The sequence below is a fragment of the Lontra canadensis genome, unplaced genomic scaffold (assembly GCF_010015895.1).
Source record: "Lontra canadensis isolate GAN:19392208 unplaced genomic scaffold, GSC_riverotter_1.0 scaffold58, whole genome shotgun sequence".
NCBI classification, from domain to species: Eukaryota; Metazoa; Chordata; class Mammalia; order Carnivora; family Mustelidae; genus Lontra; species Lontra canadensis.
The window spans coordinates 10,741,147-10,761,376 of NW_022631052.1; the positions used below are offsets into that span (position 1 = coordinate 10,741,147).

The 20,230-nt window shown below is 50.5% G+C and overlaps 1 protein-coding gene across 2 annotated transcripts in view; it reads left to right on the forward strand.

The window, feature by feature from the left end:
* Window positions 1-20,230, forward strand: part of DNAH10 (dynein axonemal heavy chain 10) — a 134,754-nt gene that overhangs the window by 80,938 nt on the left and 33,586 nt on the right. For both annotated transcript variants that reach the window (XM_032876461.1, XM_032876460.1), the window contains 11 exons: window positions 1,531-1,665; window positions 1,968-2,184; window positions 5,246-5,365; window positions 6,464-6,609; window positions 9,083-9,235; window positions 10,355-10,615; window positions 12,182-12,354; window positions 13,377-13,470; window positions 13,779-13,946; window positions 14,528-14,716; window positions 18,487-18,658. In XM_032876461.1, the coding sequence (XP_032732352.1) occupies window positions 1,531-1,665; window positions 1,968-2,184; window positions 5,246-5,365; window positions 6,464-6,609; window positions 9,083-9,235; window positions 10,355-10,615; window positions 12,182-12,354; window positions 13,377-13,470; window positions 13,779-13,946; window positions 14,528-14,716; window positions 18,487-18,658 (1,828 nt within the window). The remainder of the gene's footprint in view (window positions 1-1,530; window positions 1,666-1,967; window positions 2,185-5,245; window positions 5,366-6,463; window positions 6,610-9,082; window positions 9,236-10,354; window positions 10,616-12,181; window positions 12,355-13,376; window positions 13,471-13,778; window positions 13,947-14,527; window positions 14,717-18,486; window positions 18,659-20,230) is intronic.

Consider the following 20,230-nt stretch of genomic DNA (forward strand, 5'->3'; position numbering starts at 1 on the left):
ACTTAGTGTTATCAATAAATTGGATAAAAACATGGAAGATACACTTAGAAGATTTCCAGATAATTCCATAGCCAGTGGGATAGGTAATGATTTTGATAGTCTAGATCAGGGGTTGACAATTTTTTTTTGTAAAGAGGTAGAGAGTAAATATTTTAAGGTCTGTGGGCCATATGGTTTCTTTTCCAGCTACTTGACTATGCCATTGTGGCATGAAAGCAGCCACCATATGTGAATGGGCATATCTATGTACCAATAAAACTTTATTTACAGAAAGAGGTGGCAGGCCAGATTTCGCTTGTGGGTTGTAGTTGGAAATCCTGGTCCAGCGAGGGCCACCTATTGAGAGACTTATCTCTAGAAGGGCCCAGCTTTTGCTTACTTGGATGAATGCAGTGTGTGAAGGACCTAGCTTGTCAGGTAATAAAGTTCTGATAGTTTTTCAAATCCTGTCATGTGTCACATGACTGCTAAAATGTGGATTGTTGTAACAAAAGCCTTCGTTAAATAGTGCAGAGTGGGCACCTGGGGGGCTCAGTCAGTTAAGCATCTGTCTTGGTCTCAGGTTATAATCCTGAGGTCCTGGGATCAAGGCCCACATTGTGCTCCCTGTGCCACAGGGAGTCTGTCTTTACCTCTGTCCCGCCTCCTGCTTGTGTTCTTGCTTTATCTCTCTCTCTCAAATAAATAAAATCTTAAAAAAAAAATTCAGGGTGCCTGGGTGGCTAAGTTGGTTAAGCAACTGCCTTCAGCTCAGGTCCTGGGATTGAGTCCCGCATTGGGCTCTCTGCTCAATGGGGAGTCTGCTTCTCCCTGACTTGTCTCCTTTCATGCTCTTTTTCTCTCTCTCAAATAAATAAATAAAATCTTTGGGGAAAAAAATAAAAGGTTCAGAGACAGGTGCGACAGTCATGTGAAGGTTGTGAGGCCCACACACATGTGACCTTTTGACCACACCCAGGACACTTACCATATTTTCAAAGTGACACAGGGCGTATCACTAGGACGGCCATTAGGCTGATGGTGAATTGGAAGCCAGGGCATAATTATCCCAGAGAAGAGAAGACCAGGGAGAACATGATAGGACCATGGGAAGTACTGTTGTAAGGGAGAGAGGGCTGTCTAAGGGTCTATGCAGTCTCTGGCCATCCTTCATGCCTTGGGTGGCATGAAGATTGGGTGAGGGGCTTCCACTGCTCCACACTCTTTGCAAGATGACTGTGGCCATGTAACTTGAACTTGAAGATAATTAGCCCCATTTCTGTCCAATGGGATCTGCTATCCTCCCTCCCTCCCCGTGGTGGGCTAGCCTCTACAGCAGTGAAGTGAAATGCTCCATTTCATTTCATTGCGCTGTAGAGGACAGACCCCTCTACAGATATAAGGTGCGATTACTGGGGTTCACTCACCTGCCAAATTTATCGTCCATCAGAAGACCTTTCCCCCGCCTCTTTTGCCAAGATAAGCATTCCACTAGCTTCCATTTAAATAAAGGAACCCTTGAAGATGCATTGGAATTCTACTCTTTTCCAGGTAGAGCTCGGTCATTTAGAGAGTCTCTTTGAGAAGTACGTGCCCTATCTCATCGATGTGATAATGGAAGGGGTAGTGGATGGAAGACAGGGAGAGAAGCTGAAGACAATAATCCCTCAGACAGACCTCAATATGGTAAGAAACAGTCTCTGTTAGCAAGGAGGGATTCTTCCCTAAAGGTGAACCCAGAGTCCAAGGAGGGAGAGATGCCAGAGGGGCGAACTCTCACGTCGCTGGTTGCTGACAAGGAAGACATGGCACTTCCTTCTGGGACCCTGTGTAGGACAAGATGCCAGGGTCCACCTGGTTGAACCAATATGGTGGGTCATACGTTCCCATCACTCTGGGACCTGGGATCCCAGGATTAAGGACCAGAACTGACCCTGGGGTAGGGGAGTGGAGTGTATGGGTTGATCGTGGATTTTCCTGTGCACTAGGTAATGCAGTTAGCCAGGATGCTGGATGCCTTACTCGAAGGAGAGATAGAGGACCCCGACCTCCTGGAATGCTACTTCTTAGAGGCTCTGTACTGTTCTCTGGGCGCATCTCTGCTCGAGGATGGAAGGATTAAATTCGATGAATGTGTCAAACGCCATGCTTCTTTGCCTTCTGTCGATAAGGAAGGGGAATGGGCCAATCCCGGGGAACTGCCAAGTAAGAAAAAAGTGCAACCTGTTTTCCTGCTCAGAAGGCTTTTGGGGAGGTTTTCAGAGGAAGTGACCTCGCTTTTCCACATGTTGGCCTGTGTGGATTCTGCAGCTCGTTTGCTTCTGTAGACAAAACTGCGACGGTCAGAGCCCCTGGGGGATCGGGGATCCTCTAACGTTTGATGCGTGAACTGCCATAGCCAGAGCCCTGGTGGCTTTTCTTGTTGAGTTGGAATGACCACGCCCCCCCACCGTGAGGTTAGGCACTTGCTTCCTTTCCTCTGTTTAAATTTTTAAAACTTTCACACTTTACAGGATGTTGAGTTTCTTCTCCTTTGGACTTACTGATTTTTTTTTTTTTTTAACTCACCTCTCTAAATCTGCACAACTTAACTCAGTTGCTGTCTTCCTGAGTATTTGCACAGAAGGAGATCAAGTGCGGATCTGTGGGTGATTCTTAGGAGACCATCGTATTAAGGGTTTAAGTTTGTGTGTGGAAAAAAAACGTGCATGCTCCAAGAACTGTTATCTGGTGAAAACGTGCCTTTCTCAAGAACTATACATAACACTAGGGCCCATCTTTGTCTGTTTCTTCGTGATACTGGAATATGACTTGGCCCGTAGACATCTTCCCAAGTCGTCATCTATCCTCATCACCTGGGGTGTTCTTTGAAAACGTAAAGTGAAATGGCCTTGGGTCTTTTTCATGGGGAGCTCTGAGCAGATTAGAGATGTTTTTCAAGTCCTGCTCTCTGGCAGGGGCGGGCGGGGTGCAGTTTGCTGGTACTTTCTCTGCTTGGCAAGCCTCCTATGGGTGAGTGGTTCCCAACTGTGCACACCATGCTGGCTTTATGTGGCTGTGGTCAGCGACCCCCTCGCTCAGGGCCCCTAGTGGGCTCTTATTTTGGGAACCTAAGTGGCCACGTGGACATTTCACTTCCAGAAGCCTTCTGAACCCCACCCCGGCAACGGGCTCCCTGACCTCCCACTAGCTGCTAATATTGGCCTTCGTGACTTGGGCCATACCTGCTGGTCCGGGCCTCGTGGGGACTGCCACCCGCCTCTCTTCTGGTCCCCTCTCTAGCCCAGCCCTGTGCTCCCTGCTTTCCTCTTCCCTTCCTTCGCTGTTGGCCTATCACTCACCCTCTCTTGGCCCAAACCCTGGTCCCCTTGCCCTCTTGTCCTTTCTTAAATCCCTGTGAGGAGCCCCGAGTCTGTCTTCTGTCCCTCTCCAGGGCTGAGTCACACTGAGAAAACCACGACTTCAGATGGCTGCCTGCCTTGTAGATGGAGCGTCGACCTTGAACTCTCCCGTCCTCAGTGGCAAGTGTCGCTGTCTTCTCCCCAGACCTTGACCTGACCCCCTTCCCTTGCTCTGCTAAAGATCATTTTTCTTGCTTCCACGGGAAAAACAGAAGGCATCATATAGGGTTTTCCTGCCCCCAGACTTGTTCTGGCCGGCTCCCCGTCTCCCTGCTTGGGGAGGAGGCAGCCCTGGCCACAGAGGATGCCCTGTTCTTTGGGGCCTGCCCACCCACCGCTCAGGGGCCCCCTTCCTTGCTGGGATCCTCTCGCACTGCCTTTCCCATCTCTCCCCTGCTGACTCCATCCTGCTCTCAGGTGACACCTTCCTAATCCTGTCTCCTTCTAGAGATGTTGCCCCGCCTCTTTACTCTGAAGGCCATGTGTCCTTGAAAGGTTGGACCACCACCTAGCCCCACAGCTGGAAGGTCCCGGTCTTCACCACCAGAGCCCATGCGCCTTCTTGACCTCACTGTCCTGACCTTGCCCCAGTGTTGGGGGGCGGCAGACCACGCCCCGCTCTCTTGAAATGTTCTCCCCCTGCCTTGCTGGCCACTTCTGCCCCGTGTCCTTCCTCCACCCCTTCCTCACATAGGGGTTCAGTCCTCTAGCCTCCTTTTGGGCTTCATGTCCTTGAGGAGCCCTGGCCATGAACCCACAGCTTCTGACCACCAGTCTCCTTCCCTTCTGCACCTTCTCCTGGATCCCTAGCTTGGTTCTACTGAAATCTGTCTGTCTGTCTATCGTCATCATCATCCTCTATCAATCACCTGTCTGTCTGCCTTGCACACTGGTGACCTGGACACACTGTCTCCCCCCAACCTGTCATTTCTGTCATGTCCCGACCCCCGCCACGTCTCATGAGCTGCTCCTGTCACCTCTGCCCCGGGCCAGGCAGGAGCCTCGTGAACAGATCTCCCCATCTCTCCTGACCTCTTCCAGATCTGTTTTCCTCTACAGCCGTGCTGGTCATTGCACATGCAGATCTGACTACGTCTCCCCTTGGAGGTTAATGTCAGTGGCTCCCCAGTACCTACAGGATAGAGAACCAGCGCCTGAAATGGTCAGCCGGGCTCTTCACGTAACAGCCCTGCGGCCCTTGTAGCTGGACCTAGTGTGGCCCCTTGGTGCACTACACACTCCCTCCTTTCTGTTCCTACAGCCGCCCGCCACGCTCCCTTCTCCCTGTGACAGAGCCTCCTGGAGGTCCCCAGGGCTCTCAGCTCAGGACTGCCCACTTTTCGGGTCTCTGATTGGATGGCATTTCCTTTGGGAAAGCTTCCTCCCAGGGCTGGCTGCAACGGTTGGCATTGCTGGGGCCGGCGGGGGGAGGGGCAGTCTGTCTGGGACGAGGTGCACGAGGGAGCTTTCCCTAGAGCCAAGTTTGCAGAGCACCCCTGTGATTGGTGTTCAGGCACAAAGGGGTGTGTGCTTCTCAGACCTCTCCCCTGCCCCACCCTGGTTAGATGCTCTTACGGGGTTCCCTGTGGCACCCGAGCTGGCCTGTAGCAGAACGTAGCACCACCCGCCTCCCTGGCCCACTAACTCCTGTCAGCTTAGGGACCAGACCTGTCCGCCTCTCCCTCGTGTTCCTGTAGAAGGGACACAGCGCCTCTGTCCAGTGGACGGGAGCGTTTGTTGGGCGTCCTCGGCTAAGTTGCCATCTAGGGAACAAGGAGCGTTAGTTCATCTCAAGCATGTGCCAGAGCTGGTTTCGCCGTCCCAGGTCCGGGACCGAAGTGAAATCAGGCCATTGTTTACTGCAGGTCACCTCCCAACCTTGTATGACTTTCACTTTGATGCCACGCAGAAGAAATGGATTCCGTGGAGCCAATTAGTTCCTGACTATGTTCACAGCCCGGAGAGGAGGTTCATCGACATCCTGGGTAAGCGACAAGCAGACCCCGTTCTTGGTCTAACAGCATCAGTTCTCATTCCGTGAGGCAGTGGAACGGATCTGGTGGCCTCCGTGGCCTTCCCGAGGCCCGCCCGGTGTGCAGGTTCCGAGAAGCCGCGAGGCACGCGCCACGGGCTGGGCCAAGCAGGGGGTGGTTTCCGTTCCATTTCCGTGCTGCTGGCCCCGAGCACCCGCAGACGACCGTGACTCTCAGCTGTCCCTGGGCAGGCGGGCTGGCGGGAGGACGGGCAGCTCTGGGCCGGCCGGCTGGCCACGGGAAGGAGTGGAGGACGAGAAAAGGAGAAACGAACAAGGCAGTGTCGTGTGGAAGGTGCTGTCCCGCGGGGCTGCGTACTCTGGACGTTTCTGTCTCCGGCTGTGTTTTGAACAAGGCGCTCTGGCTGTTTAGATACCAGTGGCCGAGAGAGCGAGATGTACCCATTTCCTCAGGAAGCAGGCAGACCCGTGTAGGACTGAGCTGGACCCGGCTTCATGGTTTCATTCTCTCTTTGGAGGAAGTCGTTGGTCAGGAAGCCAGACTCTGCAGAGAGAGGACTGACCGAAGCCACGGAGAAACTGAGTTTTTTTTTTTTTTTTTTAAAGATTTAATTTATTTGACAGATCACAAACAGGCAGAGAGAGAGGAGGAAGCAGGCTCCCCGCTGAGCAGAGAGCCCGACGCGGGGCTCGATCCCAGGACCCTGAGATCATGACCCGAACCGAAGGCAGAGGCTTAACCCACTGAGCCACCCAGGCGCCCCGAAACCGAGTTTTTAATAGCCTGACTATAAAGCAGAACTGGATATTTTTTTAAAAATGGGGGGCACCTCATGGGCGGGTGTCCAGCTCACCAAATCAGACTCTTAAAGCAGGTGGATTTCATGGTATGTGACTTAGATCTCCGTCAAGCTATTAAAAGTAACGGTTGGGGTAAGGAGATCGCACCCACCCATGCATTTTCAAGGTCATGTTTTGGGTGTTCACTAATGATTCTTATGGGAGGTTTGGGATTCCGGGGAGCTCCGCGTTCCTACCTGCTCCCCCCCCCACGTTTCCGGGGTGCTCCCATGCCTCACGTGTTCCTTAGTTCACACAGTGGATACAATGCGCACTACGTGGACCCTGGAGCAGATGGTCAAGATCAAGCAGCCTGTTCTTTTGGTCGGTGAATCCGGCACCTCCAAGACGGCCACAACCCAGAACTTCCTCAAAAATATGAACGAAGAGATCAACGTAAGTCACTGTTTGTACTCGCTCGAGACCTACGGCTGTGTGACAGACCACACCGGTGAGAGCCTTATACTCGCATCTCACCATTTCTGCGGGTCAGGAATCTGGGAGGGGCCCCGTGGGGTGGCTTGGGCTCCGGCTCTCTGCTGAGATCACTGGCCAGCAGTTGGCCAGGGCTGTAAGTCATCTGAAGGCCTAATGGGGGCTGGAGGACCCTCTTCCAAGACGACAGGCCTTGGTTTCCCCACCGCGTGGACATCTCCACGGGCTTCTGGGTGATCTCTGGATGTGGTCACTGGCTTCTGCCAGTGTCTGAGCCGGACAGCAAACCAGATGCTGCACCGCCTTTGATGACCTAGGAAATCACCTACCTTCACGTCTGCTCCCTTCTGTGGGTCCCACGGAGACCCCCATGAATCACCTGGTAGAGTATGGGGGACCTTACCCAGGTGAACACCAGGAGGAGAGGATGAGCGGGGTCACGTAGAGGGTGGCCGTCGCATTGCTCAGCACCGTTTTGTGGGTTTGGCCTCCCTCCAGCCCCGTGTTCAACATGGGAAGGTCTGACATCTGTTGGACACTGAGCTGGCTGGGTGTCATGGGGGCAGACCATGGCCAGCTTGCTGTCAGCTCTTTAGGGACTCATGGTCTGTGTGGGAGGCAGACTCGAGAATGGACCCATGACCCAGGACAGTGCAGAACATGCCAGGGCACCAGACATTAGGAAGGGGGGCATCCGTTCTCTTTTCTGTACTCAGAATTGCCCTACGTGGGCCTCTGGCTCATCATTTCCACTGTCCTGGCTTCAGACTTTAGGGTTTTAATACCTGAGGAAAGGCTCTGTCTCCTCCAAGAAGCTGCCTGTGAGTTTCAGGATACTCTGTTCATATGCACTTGCCCCACATCCACTCACGGACTCAGTGCTAGGTTTTTGTTCATATCCACTCATTTCAGTTTCCAATTCCTTTCTTGACCTTCTGGAACCTCCGAGGGGAGCAAAGTTTCCCGTAACTTTCCTCCCTGACCCTTACTTTGGCTTGTTCCTGGGAAACCAGGAGCCTCCCTGGGCGTGTGCGATGGGTGTCATGGGAGCCGTGTGGGCCGGACTGGGCCGGCCTGCCTGTGAGCGCTCGAGCCCACTCACCCACTGGGGCACAAAAACTGGGTTTATTTAGCTCTAAGGATGTCATTGTGGAGGTCACAGACGAGAGGTTTCCAGCCAGAGGGATCTGCCTGCTTGGGGCGTCAGACCAACGATGGTGACATTAACACCCCTGCCATGACGCCCTTTCCCTGCAACTCAGCAGCCGATGCTTCTCGGCCCAACAGGCACATCTGAGCACACTTGTTACATCGAGAGGCACGTTCACTTTTGACACGTTCATCTACGTTCACTTTTGACACGTTCATCTCCTATGCACTGCACCTGTGGGTCCTTTGGAGGGCAGTGTGTCTGCGGCAGTGGTGCTTAAAGGGTGGTTCCTCGGGCAGGAGTATTGCCTGAAAACCTGCTTACACTGTCTTAGACCTATGGGATCGGGAACTGAGGATGGGGGCCTTGGAGGTGCGTGGCACAAAGCCGTCCAGGTGTCTCGGGGGCATGATTAGGTCCGAGAAGCGCTGACCAATGAACTCTCACTCACCGCTCTAGGAAGCACAGTGAGAGGTTCTGGGCACTTCCTGTGCGTGAGGCTGTGCTGTCCACACAGGGACCTAGGAGTCTCCCTCCCCTTTCTTTCAGGTGTTAGTGCCAAAGATGCTCTCCCGGACCTTTTCAGTTAGGTGCAGCAGATGCGATAGTCACTTATGGTTGACATCCATCCATCCATCCACATATCCATCCACACATCCATTCATCCGTCCATCTGTTCCTTCCATCCCTCCATCCATCAACATATCTGTCCACACATCCATCCATCCATCCATCTGCACATCCATCCACACCACACATCCATCCAATCCATCCATCCATTCCTTATCCCTCCATCCCTCCACATATCCGTCCACACATCCATCCATCCATCCATCCATCCATCCATCCATTTCATCCATCCATCCATCCACCCCACACATCCATCGATCTAACCTTGTCCTATCGCAAACACCTTTGTGGATTTCGTCTCCTATGATTAAATCGCCCTATGAAGTAGTCCAAGCAGATGTTGTTAAACTCGTCTTACAGATGAGAGAAACGAGGCTCTAAAAGGTTAAGCCTCTTTTTGGAGGTCTCCTAGCCAGAACTGGGCAGAACTAAGACCCTCCCCCCCACCCAGTCCCCATTGTGCCCAAGTCCCACATGCAGCAACTCACTATCACCTGCCAAAGGGAAAGAATGGAGGACAGACAGACACGTTGGGTTATAAAAAAAGTTCAGATACCAGTGGATTTGCAAAATTGATGGTAGCTCACGGTCCAGATTTTCCCGCTGGTACGGTGAAGAAACGACCACTTCTGGAATGATCCTTCTCTGTTGCAGATTGTGTTAATGGTCAGCTTCTCTTCCCGCACCACATCAATGGATATCCAGAGAAATTTGGAAGCAAATGTGGAAAAACGAACCAAAGACACGTATGGCCCACCCATGGGAAAACGACTCCTGGTTTTCATGGATGATATGAATATGCCAAAGGTAGCATTAGGTTGGGGAGCAGGGAGCGGTGGCCAAGACTGTGTGCTTAAGTTTGTGTTGTTGTGTACGGGTATGGAGTCTATGAGTGTGAGAACACATGCCTTCGTTCTACAGCTCCCCTGCAGGGTGCTGGTTCTGGGGAGACAGCTTAGGAGACAATGTTGCTGGAATGTTCTTCTTACCCAGAGGGACTTGTCCCTACTGAACCCTTCTTTGCTTTCTTGAAGGAGTAAAGCAGGCAGCAGGCAGCCCTCAAACTTTTTACAGCATATGTTTGAGTAAGTGATTTCCCAATGAGCTTAGATGATAATATTGTTCTCAGTCCCATATACTTGGGAAGCATAGGGCAGTCACTTCCCAAGGACTCCTCTGGATTTACCAAGGAAGGGAAATGCATGAGGAGTGTGTTTCTGGGGCCAGAGCCTGAGAGGTATGAAGTTTTCTTAGTACTGAAATTTAGTTTATGTAATTCCTGCAGAACCATGTTTTTTCCTCTGAAAATCCATCTTCCACATAGGCTATGTGCAGAGCCAGGATCCATCCATCCTTCCATCCATCCATCCACACACACACACTTATGCATCCATTTGTGCATCTGTTCTTCTATCCATGCACACACCCACACACCCTACCCTTTTATCCATCCACCCATCCATCCATCTATCCATCCATTCCTTCCATCTCTCTATCTATCTCTCCATTCATCCATACATCTACCCATCTGTTCCTTCCAACCCTCCATCCATCCATCTGTCCATCTGTCCATCTGTTCCTTCCTTCTTTCCTTCCATCCCACCATCCATCCAACCATCCACCCATCTCTTTCTCCATTCATCTTCTATCCACACACTTATCCATCTGTGCATCTGTTCATCCATCTGTGCATGCACCCAGACCCCCTTTTATCCATCCATGTATCCATCCAACTAACATATGTTTCTTGAGTACCTCTTACGGGTCCTGTGCTGTGCAGTGATGAACAAAACATAAGCAGTCCCAGCTCTCATGGAGCTTATGAGAGATTTTTAAAAAATTACAAATTAGAGGGCCAGCAAAGGCATCCCTGGGTTCCGCTTCACGATACTACCATTATCTCTTTTCTTTAAAAACTCAATCAAGGTGGATGAATATGGCACACAGCAGCCAATCGCCTTGCTGAAACTGCTGTTGGAAAGAGGCTACTTATATGACCGTGGGAAGGAGTTGAACTGTAAAAGCATTCGGGACCTTGGCTTTATCGCTGCGATGGGAGAAGCTGGAGGAGGCCGCAATGAAGTTGATCCGAGATTTATTTCGCTGTTCAGTGTCTTCAATGTACCATTTCCTTCAGAGGAGTCTTTGCATTTAATTTATTCCTCCATTCTAAAAGGGCATACTTCGGTAACTTGCTTTTTAATTTGCCATCTACACCAGAGTGCCTTGTGTTGAGGAGAAGTGTACACACGGTTGACTTAGGCATTAGGCACAGCAGGCTCAGGGCCCAAGGGCCTTTTTTTTGGGGGGGGGGATGCATGAAATGTTTTGACTTATTTCAAAACCAGAAGGAAAAAAAATGAATATAGTCTAGCCTGGATTATATTCATCTTTATACCAGTGCATTCATAGAAGATAAAGTCATGTATTTTCATGGAGGAAGAGGCCCTGAAGGCAAGAGTGTCTTGGGTCCACAGAAGTCATAATGAGGGCCTGAGTTACATGTTCCAAATGGAGTTGCAGCAGGGACTCAACTAGAGGACCAGGCCCTGGAGTCAGACCCCATTCTGCTCCCTGGCAAGTTCTTTGAGTTCTTCTAGACCTGGTTCTCATCTGGAACAGGGATGATGATGGTATCCATCTCACTGGGTTTCCGGGAGAGTATAAGGAAAAAATGCATATGAAATGTGTGGCACAATGTCTAACACATACTCATTAGACACTAGTTACCGCTCTCATGATGATGATTTAACTTGGCCGCCTCCCCCTGCAAAATGGAACCCATTCATTTAAATGACGACCTTCTGGTCCTGGTGTTCCGTCCTATAGTGAAGTTTGTGCACACAGAATCTTCAGGGGGCAGGAAAGGTAAAGGCGTGAAATGGTGAGGTATGATCAGTAGGAACTGTGGACCCTTGGCATGTTCATGCCCTACCTTAAGCTATTCTGAGTTCTACGTTAGTCAAATCAAATGCAAACCGAGCACTGGTTTGGGTTTTGGTTTCACATCATGTCAAATTCTCAGTGAATGTGAAAATCTACAGGGGGAGAAAGCAAATCAGATGATAAGTTTCTTTGACCTTTTAATTTTCTTTCTTATCTTCTCTCTCTCTCTCTCTCTCTCTCTCTCAGAGAGAATGAGTTGGGGTGGGAGGGGCAGATGGGGGAGAGAGAGAATCTTAAGCATGCTCCACGCTCAGTGCAGAGCCTGATGTAGGGCTCAATTTCACGACCCTGAGATCATGACCTGAGCCACGGATCAAGAGTCAGACGCTCAACCAACTGGGCCACATAGTCCCCCTTATTTATCTCCTCTTATAAAATTATGTAAAATTCACATGGTGCAAGATTAGCTATTTTCATCATTTTGGAGGACACAGTTTATTGGCGTTGAGTACGTTCACAGTGTTGTACAACCATCACCACTTCCTAATTCCAGAATATTTTCATCACCCCCAAAGCAGTCACGCCATCCCATCCTTCAGCCCCCGGCAATCGCTAATCTGCATTCTGTGCTCTGTGGATTTCCCGCTTCTAGACATTTCATATAGATGGAATCATACGCTACGTGGTCTTCGGTGACTGGCTTCTTCCATTAGCCTCACGTTTTCAAGGTTCATCCATGTGGTGGCCTGTGTGTCGGTACTTTCCTCCTTGATATGGCCAGATAATATGCCGCTGTGTGGATAGACCATGTGGCTTGTCCATTCATCCATTGATAGACTCTTGGGGGGGGGGCTTTTCATTTTTCAGGTGTTCCATGAAAGCATCAGGGCTGTGAGCGACAAGCTGACTTTCTGCACGTTGGCGCTTTCCAAAGCCATTGTCCAGGACCTGCCTCCCACCCCATCCAAGTTCCATTACATCTTTAATCTTCGGGATCTCTCAAGAGTTTTTAATGGTCTTGTCCTCACGAATCCAGAGCGGTGAGTTTCTTTTGTCTTACTAGCATGTGGCCCATTGGTACGATGATGCTTTTTCTTACTCTTTTAAGACAGAGGACTTGTCCGTGAACTTGATGAATCAATGTATGACTTATTCACCCAATGTCTTTTTGGTTATGTTAAATGGAGATTTAAATATGTGGTTAGGGCCTGATGACTTCCAAGCCCTTGACCTGAAGACAGGTAGAACCAAGAAAGGCAGAGGAGTGGACCGTGAACAGGTAGATTTAGTCCCTTGGTGGGACTGCTCTACTGATCATTTGTTCCTCATTCTAAAGTTGCATTTTGCTCAGGAATGAATTGTTGGCGGTTGCTGATTGGTTCCATCATGTGTGTCTTTGGGAGAAGTAAGCACAGAGGATAAAAAGGGTTTAAGTCTGAGATTAGAAATTTTCTTGTTAAGGCTAGACTTATGTGTTTATGTTAATGTATACTTTTTGCGCATTTGCAAGCATAGTCCTAATTTTGTGGATTCCCATTGAGTTCACAAAATTTGGAAAAGTGAGTTGAGGGCTTTCCATGAGCCCAAACTTATTCTCAGTATCCTTGAAGGGTTTGGAATGATAGTTCAGGAGAAGACAGCTCCAGGTATATAGGGGAAAGTGAGGGCTCTTTGTCGGAAACCAGAGAAAGTTCCAGAACTGGGGCCAATGGAGCTGGTTCTTAAAAAAAAAAAAGAAGCTGCCAGTGGCCTTGATGTTGATTTTAAATTCATGCATTCCAGCAAGTAGGAGCATGTCAGGTACCCATTTTATGTCACTTGTCATTTACAGCTAATGTTCTTTTTCTTCCCAACTGGAGGATAAATTGTAGATGGTGATTTTATGGTCTTTACACTTAATTTGTTCACTTCCATTAGATTTCATTAATGGGAGACCAGGGAGAAAAAGGACTATAGAAATGTCCTTTTCTGCGGCCCACGTATCCCTCTGAAAATAGTAGCATTTAATGCCTTTCTCTTTGTAGACGACTTCGTGACTGACTTTGCCCCTCCTGTCACGTAGGTTCCAGACGGTGACCCAGATGGTGAGAGTCTGGAGAAACGAGTGTCTGAGGGTCTTCCACGATCGGTTAATTAATGAAACAGACAAACAGCTGGTCAGTACCTCAAAATACACCAGCTGATTCAAAACCCTAACCACAAAATTCTTCTCTGGGTGAAATAAACAGTGTAGGAACCTTCCTCTCCGGCCAGGTATTTTTCTTTTTTTATATAGTTCACCAACGGGAGAAAATTACAGTAACAACAAAAGTTGGTGGATAAGGGAGGGTAGATTATTACATAGCTTGGAGCGGCTGGAAAAAATAATTACTTCGGATAATCTGAGCCTATGTTCTTTTTCTGACAACGTTTTAGCACATCTCTGTTGTTGAGTTTGGGTCCTTAAGTGGTCTTCTGTCCAAAGGTACAAGACCACATAAGAGACTTGGTTATGGAACATTTTAACGATGACCTGGAGGTGGTGATGCGGGATCCCATCTTGTTTGGAGACTTCCGGACAGCCTTGCAGGAAGGGGAGACACGCATTTATGAAGACATCCAGGATTACGAGGCGGCCAAGGCTTTGTTTCAGGTGCGGGTGGGGCTGACCTCCATAGGCTCGCATCTCCTGGGGGGTACTTCTCGGGGGAGCCCAGAGCTGCACGGGAGCTCGGGAGGCAGTGCTGGGAAGAACACCCATGCCTCTGTCTCAAGGTTCAGAATGCAGGCTTGTGTCCAGTCTGGTGATTATCATGTCTAGGGGTGCATGGGATGACCTGAGGAATTGTGCTAAATGCATGAGCCCTGGGCTCGCCCCTCTGAGAGTTTCCTTGCCTCAAGCCCGTGAAAGGTCCCACGGTTCCCATGCACAGCCAGGTTTGGGAACCGCTCAGCTGGCTCTCTGATAGTCATTTTCATTTTAACTCATGCCTTGAGCCCTATAACCAGCTTTGGCTCACGGCTGGCCGATTGCAGACCAGCAGATCATAAGCCTTCACTGTCCACACTGGATTTAGTCCCCGAAACCCAAATGATTTAATTATTTCAACCACTATAGATTATTGAAAAGAAAATCAACCCTCTGTTCCTCATTCCCCCTGGACCAAAGGAAATAGGTCTGTCTCTTAAAATCCAGTGATCCTTTAAAAAAAAAAATTTTTTTTTAAAATTCAGGAAATTCTCGAGGAGTATAACGAAAGCAACACCAAAATGAACTTGGTTCTCTTTGATGACGCCTTGGAGCACCTGACCCGTGTGCATCGTATCATCCGAATGGACCGTGGCCACGCCCTGCTGGTCGGGGTTGGCGGCTCCGGGAAGCAGTCTCTCTCCAGGCTGGCCGCCTTCACAGCCGGCTGCGAGGTGAGCCCGCCTGCCCTCCCAGAGAGAAGTCTGTCGAACTGATTTCTAGGCATTGGTAGTTCACGCAAATATGGGAATGATCTGTAAGAGATCATAAGATGGTGTTCTCATAGAGTGTAGAACAGGTTTTTGTTTTTCCTTGTTATTAAAGATTTTTTTAATTTGACAGACAGTGATCACAAGTAGGCAGAGAGGCAGGCACAGAGAGAGGAGGAAGCAGGCTTCCTGCCGAGCAGAGAGCCCGATGCGGGGACTCGATCCCAGGACCCTGAGCTCATGACCTGAGCCGAAGGCAGAGGCTTAACCCACTGAGCCACCGAGGTGCCCCCCCTTGTTGTTATTTTAACCGAATGTCCAAAGACTCTAACTTCTGTGTGATCTGTGGAGGGCAGACTTCGTCAGATCAAACTGGAAAGTCAGACCTGGCCAGTCTTGGGGTTTGTGACGTGTACCTGTATGGAGGCGGCTTGGCCCCAAACCGCCGTGGACCTAGCTTTCGGGTCAGCCACGTACTAGCTGGCTGCTGCTCTTCTGCACGACCAGCCCACACAGTTCTAGGCCGTTCTTAGAATCTCTTTAAAACAAACAAGCTCAAAGCAACAGCTTTATGGAGATCTAATTCCCTGGCCATACTATTCTCCAGGTACAACTGAGGGCTTGTCGGTATATTCACGGACCCGCACACCCGTCACCGGAGTCTATTTGAGGACATTTTTGTCACCCCAAAAAAGACACCCTGTGCCCCTTAGCTCTCCGTCCCTCACCCAGCCCTAAGAACACACTCATCTACTTTTTCTGTCTCTATCGGCTTCCCTGTCCCGAGCTCTCCTATGAATAGGATCCCAGAGGATGTGCTCTTTTGTGACCGCTTCTCTCACTCCGCGTAATGTTTTCAGGCTCCCTCCACGTACCAGTCCTTCATTCCTCATTATGGCTGAACCCGTGCGCTGGGGTCTGGATGGACCACGTTCTGTTTATCCGTCCATCCGTCGACGGCCACGTGGGCTTTTTCCACCTTCCGGCCACTGTGAACCGAGCTGCTGTGAACGTTCACATACAAGTCACCGTGTCAACACGTGTTTTTGTGTCTCTTGGGTGGACACCTAGTGCTGGGATTGCCGGGCCATATGCAAATTCCATGTTTGGCCGTTGGAGAAGCTGCCAGATTATTTTCCAAAGCGACTGTACCGTTCTCCAGCCCCACCAGCAGCAGCGTGTGGGGGTTCCTGTTTCCCCATGCCGTTCTCGGAATCTTCTAGTGAGCTCTGGCCCTGCCCGCCGGCCCTTCACCCGCGGGGGCCTCTCCTGGGGCAATGTGTACCAGCAGGGAAGCTGAATCTTGAAGACCTACCTCACACAATACACTTGCTTATTTTTGATTTCGTTGCTTTGTGCTTTGGTGTCATATCCAAAAATTCATTGCCAAGACCATGCATGACAATGCAGGTTTTTGTTTTTTTTTTTAAGCAAATCTTTAATATGGGTGGTGAGGACAGTGGCATTACATCATTCATCCTTGTTCCTTTAAATGCCTTAATTAGCAACCAGTAGTGGCCACAACAAGTTTATCCTGATTCATGCTACTGGTAATGTCCCATTTCTCCCCATTCTTGCCAACACTGGGTGTTGTCATTTTGATAACTTGCCAATATTATTGGTGAAAAATAGTGTAAGTTTACACAAGTACTTCTTTCTTCCATTCATAGTGCAGTTTGAATTTCTTTTTATATGCTCATTGGACATTGGTCTTTTCTTTCTTTTGAGTTGCCTTTTTAGGCACTCACTGATTTGTGAGAGCTCTTTGTGCAGAAGAGAAAATCAGGGTTCGTTCAATGAGTCTAGCTTGCGGTATTTCGCAAATGTTGACCTTTTGTGTAAAGTATTTCTAGAAAAGAATTTTCTAGAAAGTCTTTCTAGAAATTTGGTCGATTTACCAAATTTAGAATCTAGATCTAGAATTTTCTAGAAATTCTAGACAATTAGAATCTATCTAGGATTTTCTAGAAATTCTTTTCTAGAAATTTGGTTGATTTACCTTTAAGATCAGATAAAACGTGTGATCAAGGCGTGCCTGGGTGGCTCAGTCGGGTGAGGGTCTGTCTCTCGGTTTCAGCCCAGGTGGTGGTCTCTGGGCTGTGGGATCGAGCCCTGTAGGCTCTGTGCTCAGTGGGAAGTCAGCTTGGGATTCTCTCTCTCTGTCCCTCTTCCCCTCCCCCTGATTGCTCTTTTTCTCTCTCTTTCTCAAATAAATCTTTTTAAAAAATGTGGCCGAAATATAATTGCTTTATAATTGTACATTTTTCTAGACCAGTTGATTTTTTTTTTTAAGATTTTATTTATTTGTCAGAGAGAGAGGGAGAGAGAGCGAGCACAGGCAGACAGAATGGCAGGCAGAGGCAGAGGGAGAAGCAGGCTCCCTGCAGAGCAAGGAGCCCGATGCGGGACTCGATCCCAGGACGCCGGGATCATGACCTGAGCCGAAGGCAGCTGCTTAACCAACTGAGCCACCCAGGCGTCCCTTGTTTTTTTTTTCTATTGATAGGTCTGGGTAAATCAGACACGACTTTCTTCTGAGGTCGCAGTTGGGCATCTTGGCCTTGAGGGATGGCAGAGAGGGACACCTGAGGTCCGGGGAGGAGGAGGAAGGCGAACCGGGCTGTTGTGGTGCCCTAGAAAGTGGAGGGGAGGTTGGGGGCTGGGATCCCAGTAAGCCGGCTCATGCCACATGGGCGTTAGGAACCGCGGTGGAGAAGCTGCGCTCGGGGAGGACGGGTGGGGTCATCGGATGGAACCGGAGACCAAATATTTGACTGGATGTCATCCATGTCCCCTTGATCATGTGTGTGTGAACATGAAGGTCTGTGTGACCACGTGTGTGTGTGTGTGTGTGTGTGGAAGGGCCCTGAGTGCTGTGCAAGGCCATGTGATTGGAACAGAGGCCGTGCGAGCCCCTGTGCGCAGGTGTGAGTTGGGGTCGAGGGGTGGCCGGCGACTGGGGACATTCGAGGGACTGGAGGTCTTAGCTGTTTCGGAGCTCGTGGTCAGTTGCTCGCGGTTCCATGTGCAGGCCCCCGGGACCAAGGGAAGTGAATGGAGGGGAGATGACTGAGACTTGTGCCCTCGTTTACACTGATGTCGATCTCGTGTGTAGTAAGATTTTTACATTTAAGAATTTAAAATGGCTTCTTCCCTAGTTTCCCTGCATATCTTCCCATGATCTCATTTTTACTGAAATCCCGATGGGGACTGTGCCTACGTGTTATGGGGGTGGTGGTGGTGGTGGTGGTGGGGTGTGTGTGTGTGTGTGTGTGTGTGTGTGTGTGTGTGTTTGTGTTCTGTTTTTCCTTTTTCTTCATGGCTTGGCCCATCCATTGTTCTCCATTTCCCATCCCCATTCCTGGCTGTGCCCCCTGCCCTCTTACTCAAATGATTCGTTTAACGACCGAAGGTGTCCTTTTTTCTGCCACACTCATGTGATCCTGTCATCCCGTCTGCACAGGCCTGTGTTCCCGGCACACACTGTCACCCCCACTTGTGTGTGCACTCACAGCACACATCTGTCACCGCTCGTTTGACGCAAAGGGCTGTCCCAGCGTCCTTTGTCCCGCATTTCCCACTCAGCAGTGTTTGTAAAAATGGCCCGGGTTGTCTGGTTTCGCTGTCACTTGTGCAGCTGACACAGCTGCATAGCCTGCCCCCGCCCAGCCCCATTGGCCAGCGACCCCGGCACCGGCCGGCAGTCTCACCGCTGCCGTGCTCTGTGTCAGCAGGTGTTTGAGATCCTTCTGAGCCGAGGCTACTCGGAGAACAACTTCCGGGAAGACCTGAAGAACCTTTATCTCAAACTCGGGATAGATAACAAGACGATGATCTTCCTGTTCACGGATGCCCACGTGGCCGAGGAGAGCTTCCTGGAGCTCATCAACAACATGCTGACATCAGGTGCTGGGGGGGCTGCTCCTGTGTGGGGCGTGCCCTGCACGGGGACGAGAGCAGGTGGAGGGGCCACTTGGCATAGGCCTGGCGAGTCACTTAGAGGAGGCTGGAGGTCACTCTTGGGGTGACAGTGTGGTCTAGGCTCATGTTTTCATGGGTGCTTCTGGCTGCCCCATGAGGTCTAAACAAGAGGGAGGTAAGAACAGGAGAGGGTGACAGGTGACCTGGGTCTGGGATTGTGCCATTCGGGGGCTGTGGAGTGTGTTACACATTGGAAGAATCCAAACAGGACGTCAGAGCATGTATTAGTGTGCTAGGACTGCTGTAAGGAAGTGTGACAGGACGGGTAGTTGAAAATCACGGACACTTGGGGCGCCTGGTGGGCTCAGTCGGTGGAAAGCGACTCTTGATCCCAGGGTTGTGAGTTCGAGCCCTACGCTGGGGGTCGAGATCCCTTCAAAAAAATCTAAAACCACTACCATTTATTGTCTCACAGTCTGGACGTCCCACACCACGGTGTGGGAAGGGGTGGTTCCTTCTGGGACTCTGGGGGAGACTGTCCCAGGCCTCTCTCCAGCTTCTGCTGGTCTCTCTGATTCCCTGCCTCGTGGCTGCCTTGCCCGGGTTGTGCCCACATGCTCTCCTGGGGTCAACATGTCTGTCGCTACGTCCACATTTCCCCTTTTTATAACAAGGGCATCAGTTGTCCTGGCTTAAGACCTATCTCAGTGACCTCATTTTAACTGGATGACTTCCTAAAAGACCCTGTTTCTGAGTGAGGTCACATTCAGAGGTCCTGATGACTTCAACGTCTCTTCCTGGGGGCAACACAATTCATTAGCAGATGGGCCGTTGGATTGTAGGGGTCTGGCTTTCAGAATAGGGGCCTGGGGTGGAGATGTCGATTTTAGCATCACTGGCGTGTGGTTCCCCAAGCCTTGGGAACGGATGGAACCATCTGGGGATGGGGGGTAGTGCGAGAAATCAGGTGAGCCCAGCGCTAGGTGCAGGGAGAAGCGGGGGAGTGAGCCAGAGGCTGAGATGGTAGGAGAAGAACCAGGGGCGAGTTCCTCCATCTTTTACAGAACACACGGCCACGATGTAGTTACAGAAGGTCACAAAGCACCATCAGCAAGGGGAAGGGGCGCATGGGGGGGACGTCCGGGGAACCAGGCACAGGCTTCCAGAACCCTCTTGTAGGGCAGTCTCACAGGACACGCTAGCTTCCCCCTCATCTGACTGTGACACCCCATGGGCAGTATGATCTCCCAGGGAAGCCCCTTAAGAGACTCAGCACCCAGGGGCTTCACTGGGGGCTGGTCACGTAGGCACGTGCTGCCTGGCCCCAACCAGAGTTCCAGATTTCCAGGGGGGAGGCAAGTGGGGTCAGCACAGACCACACTCTTTGTAGGTGAGCCACTCGGATAGATGAACGGCAGGAGGACCCCTCCCAAAGTCCAGGTTCCCGGATGCTGGCCAGGGGCCAACCCTGCACGCAAGCCTTTGGAAGGAGCGCAGCCCCGGGCCTGCTAGGTCAGCTTGGTTCCATAGGGAACCCATCAGCTATTTAACCAGAAG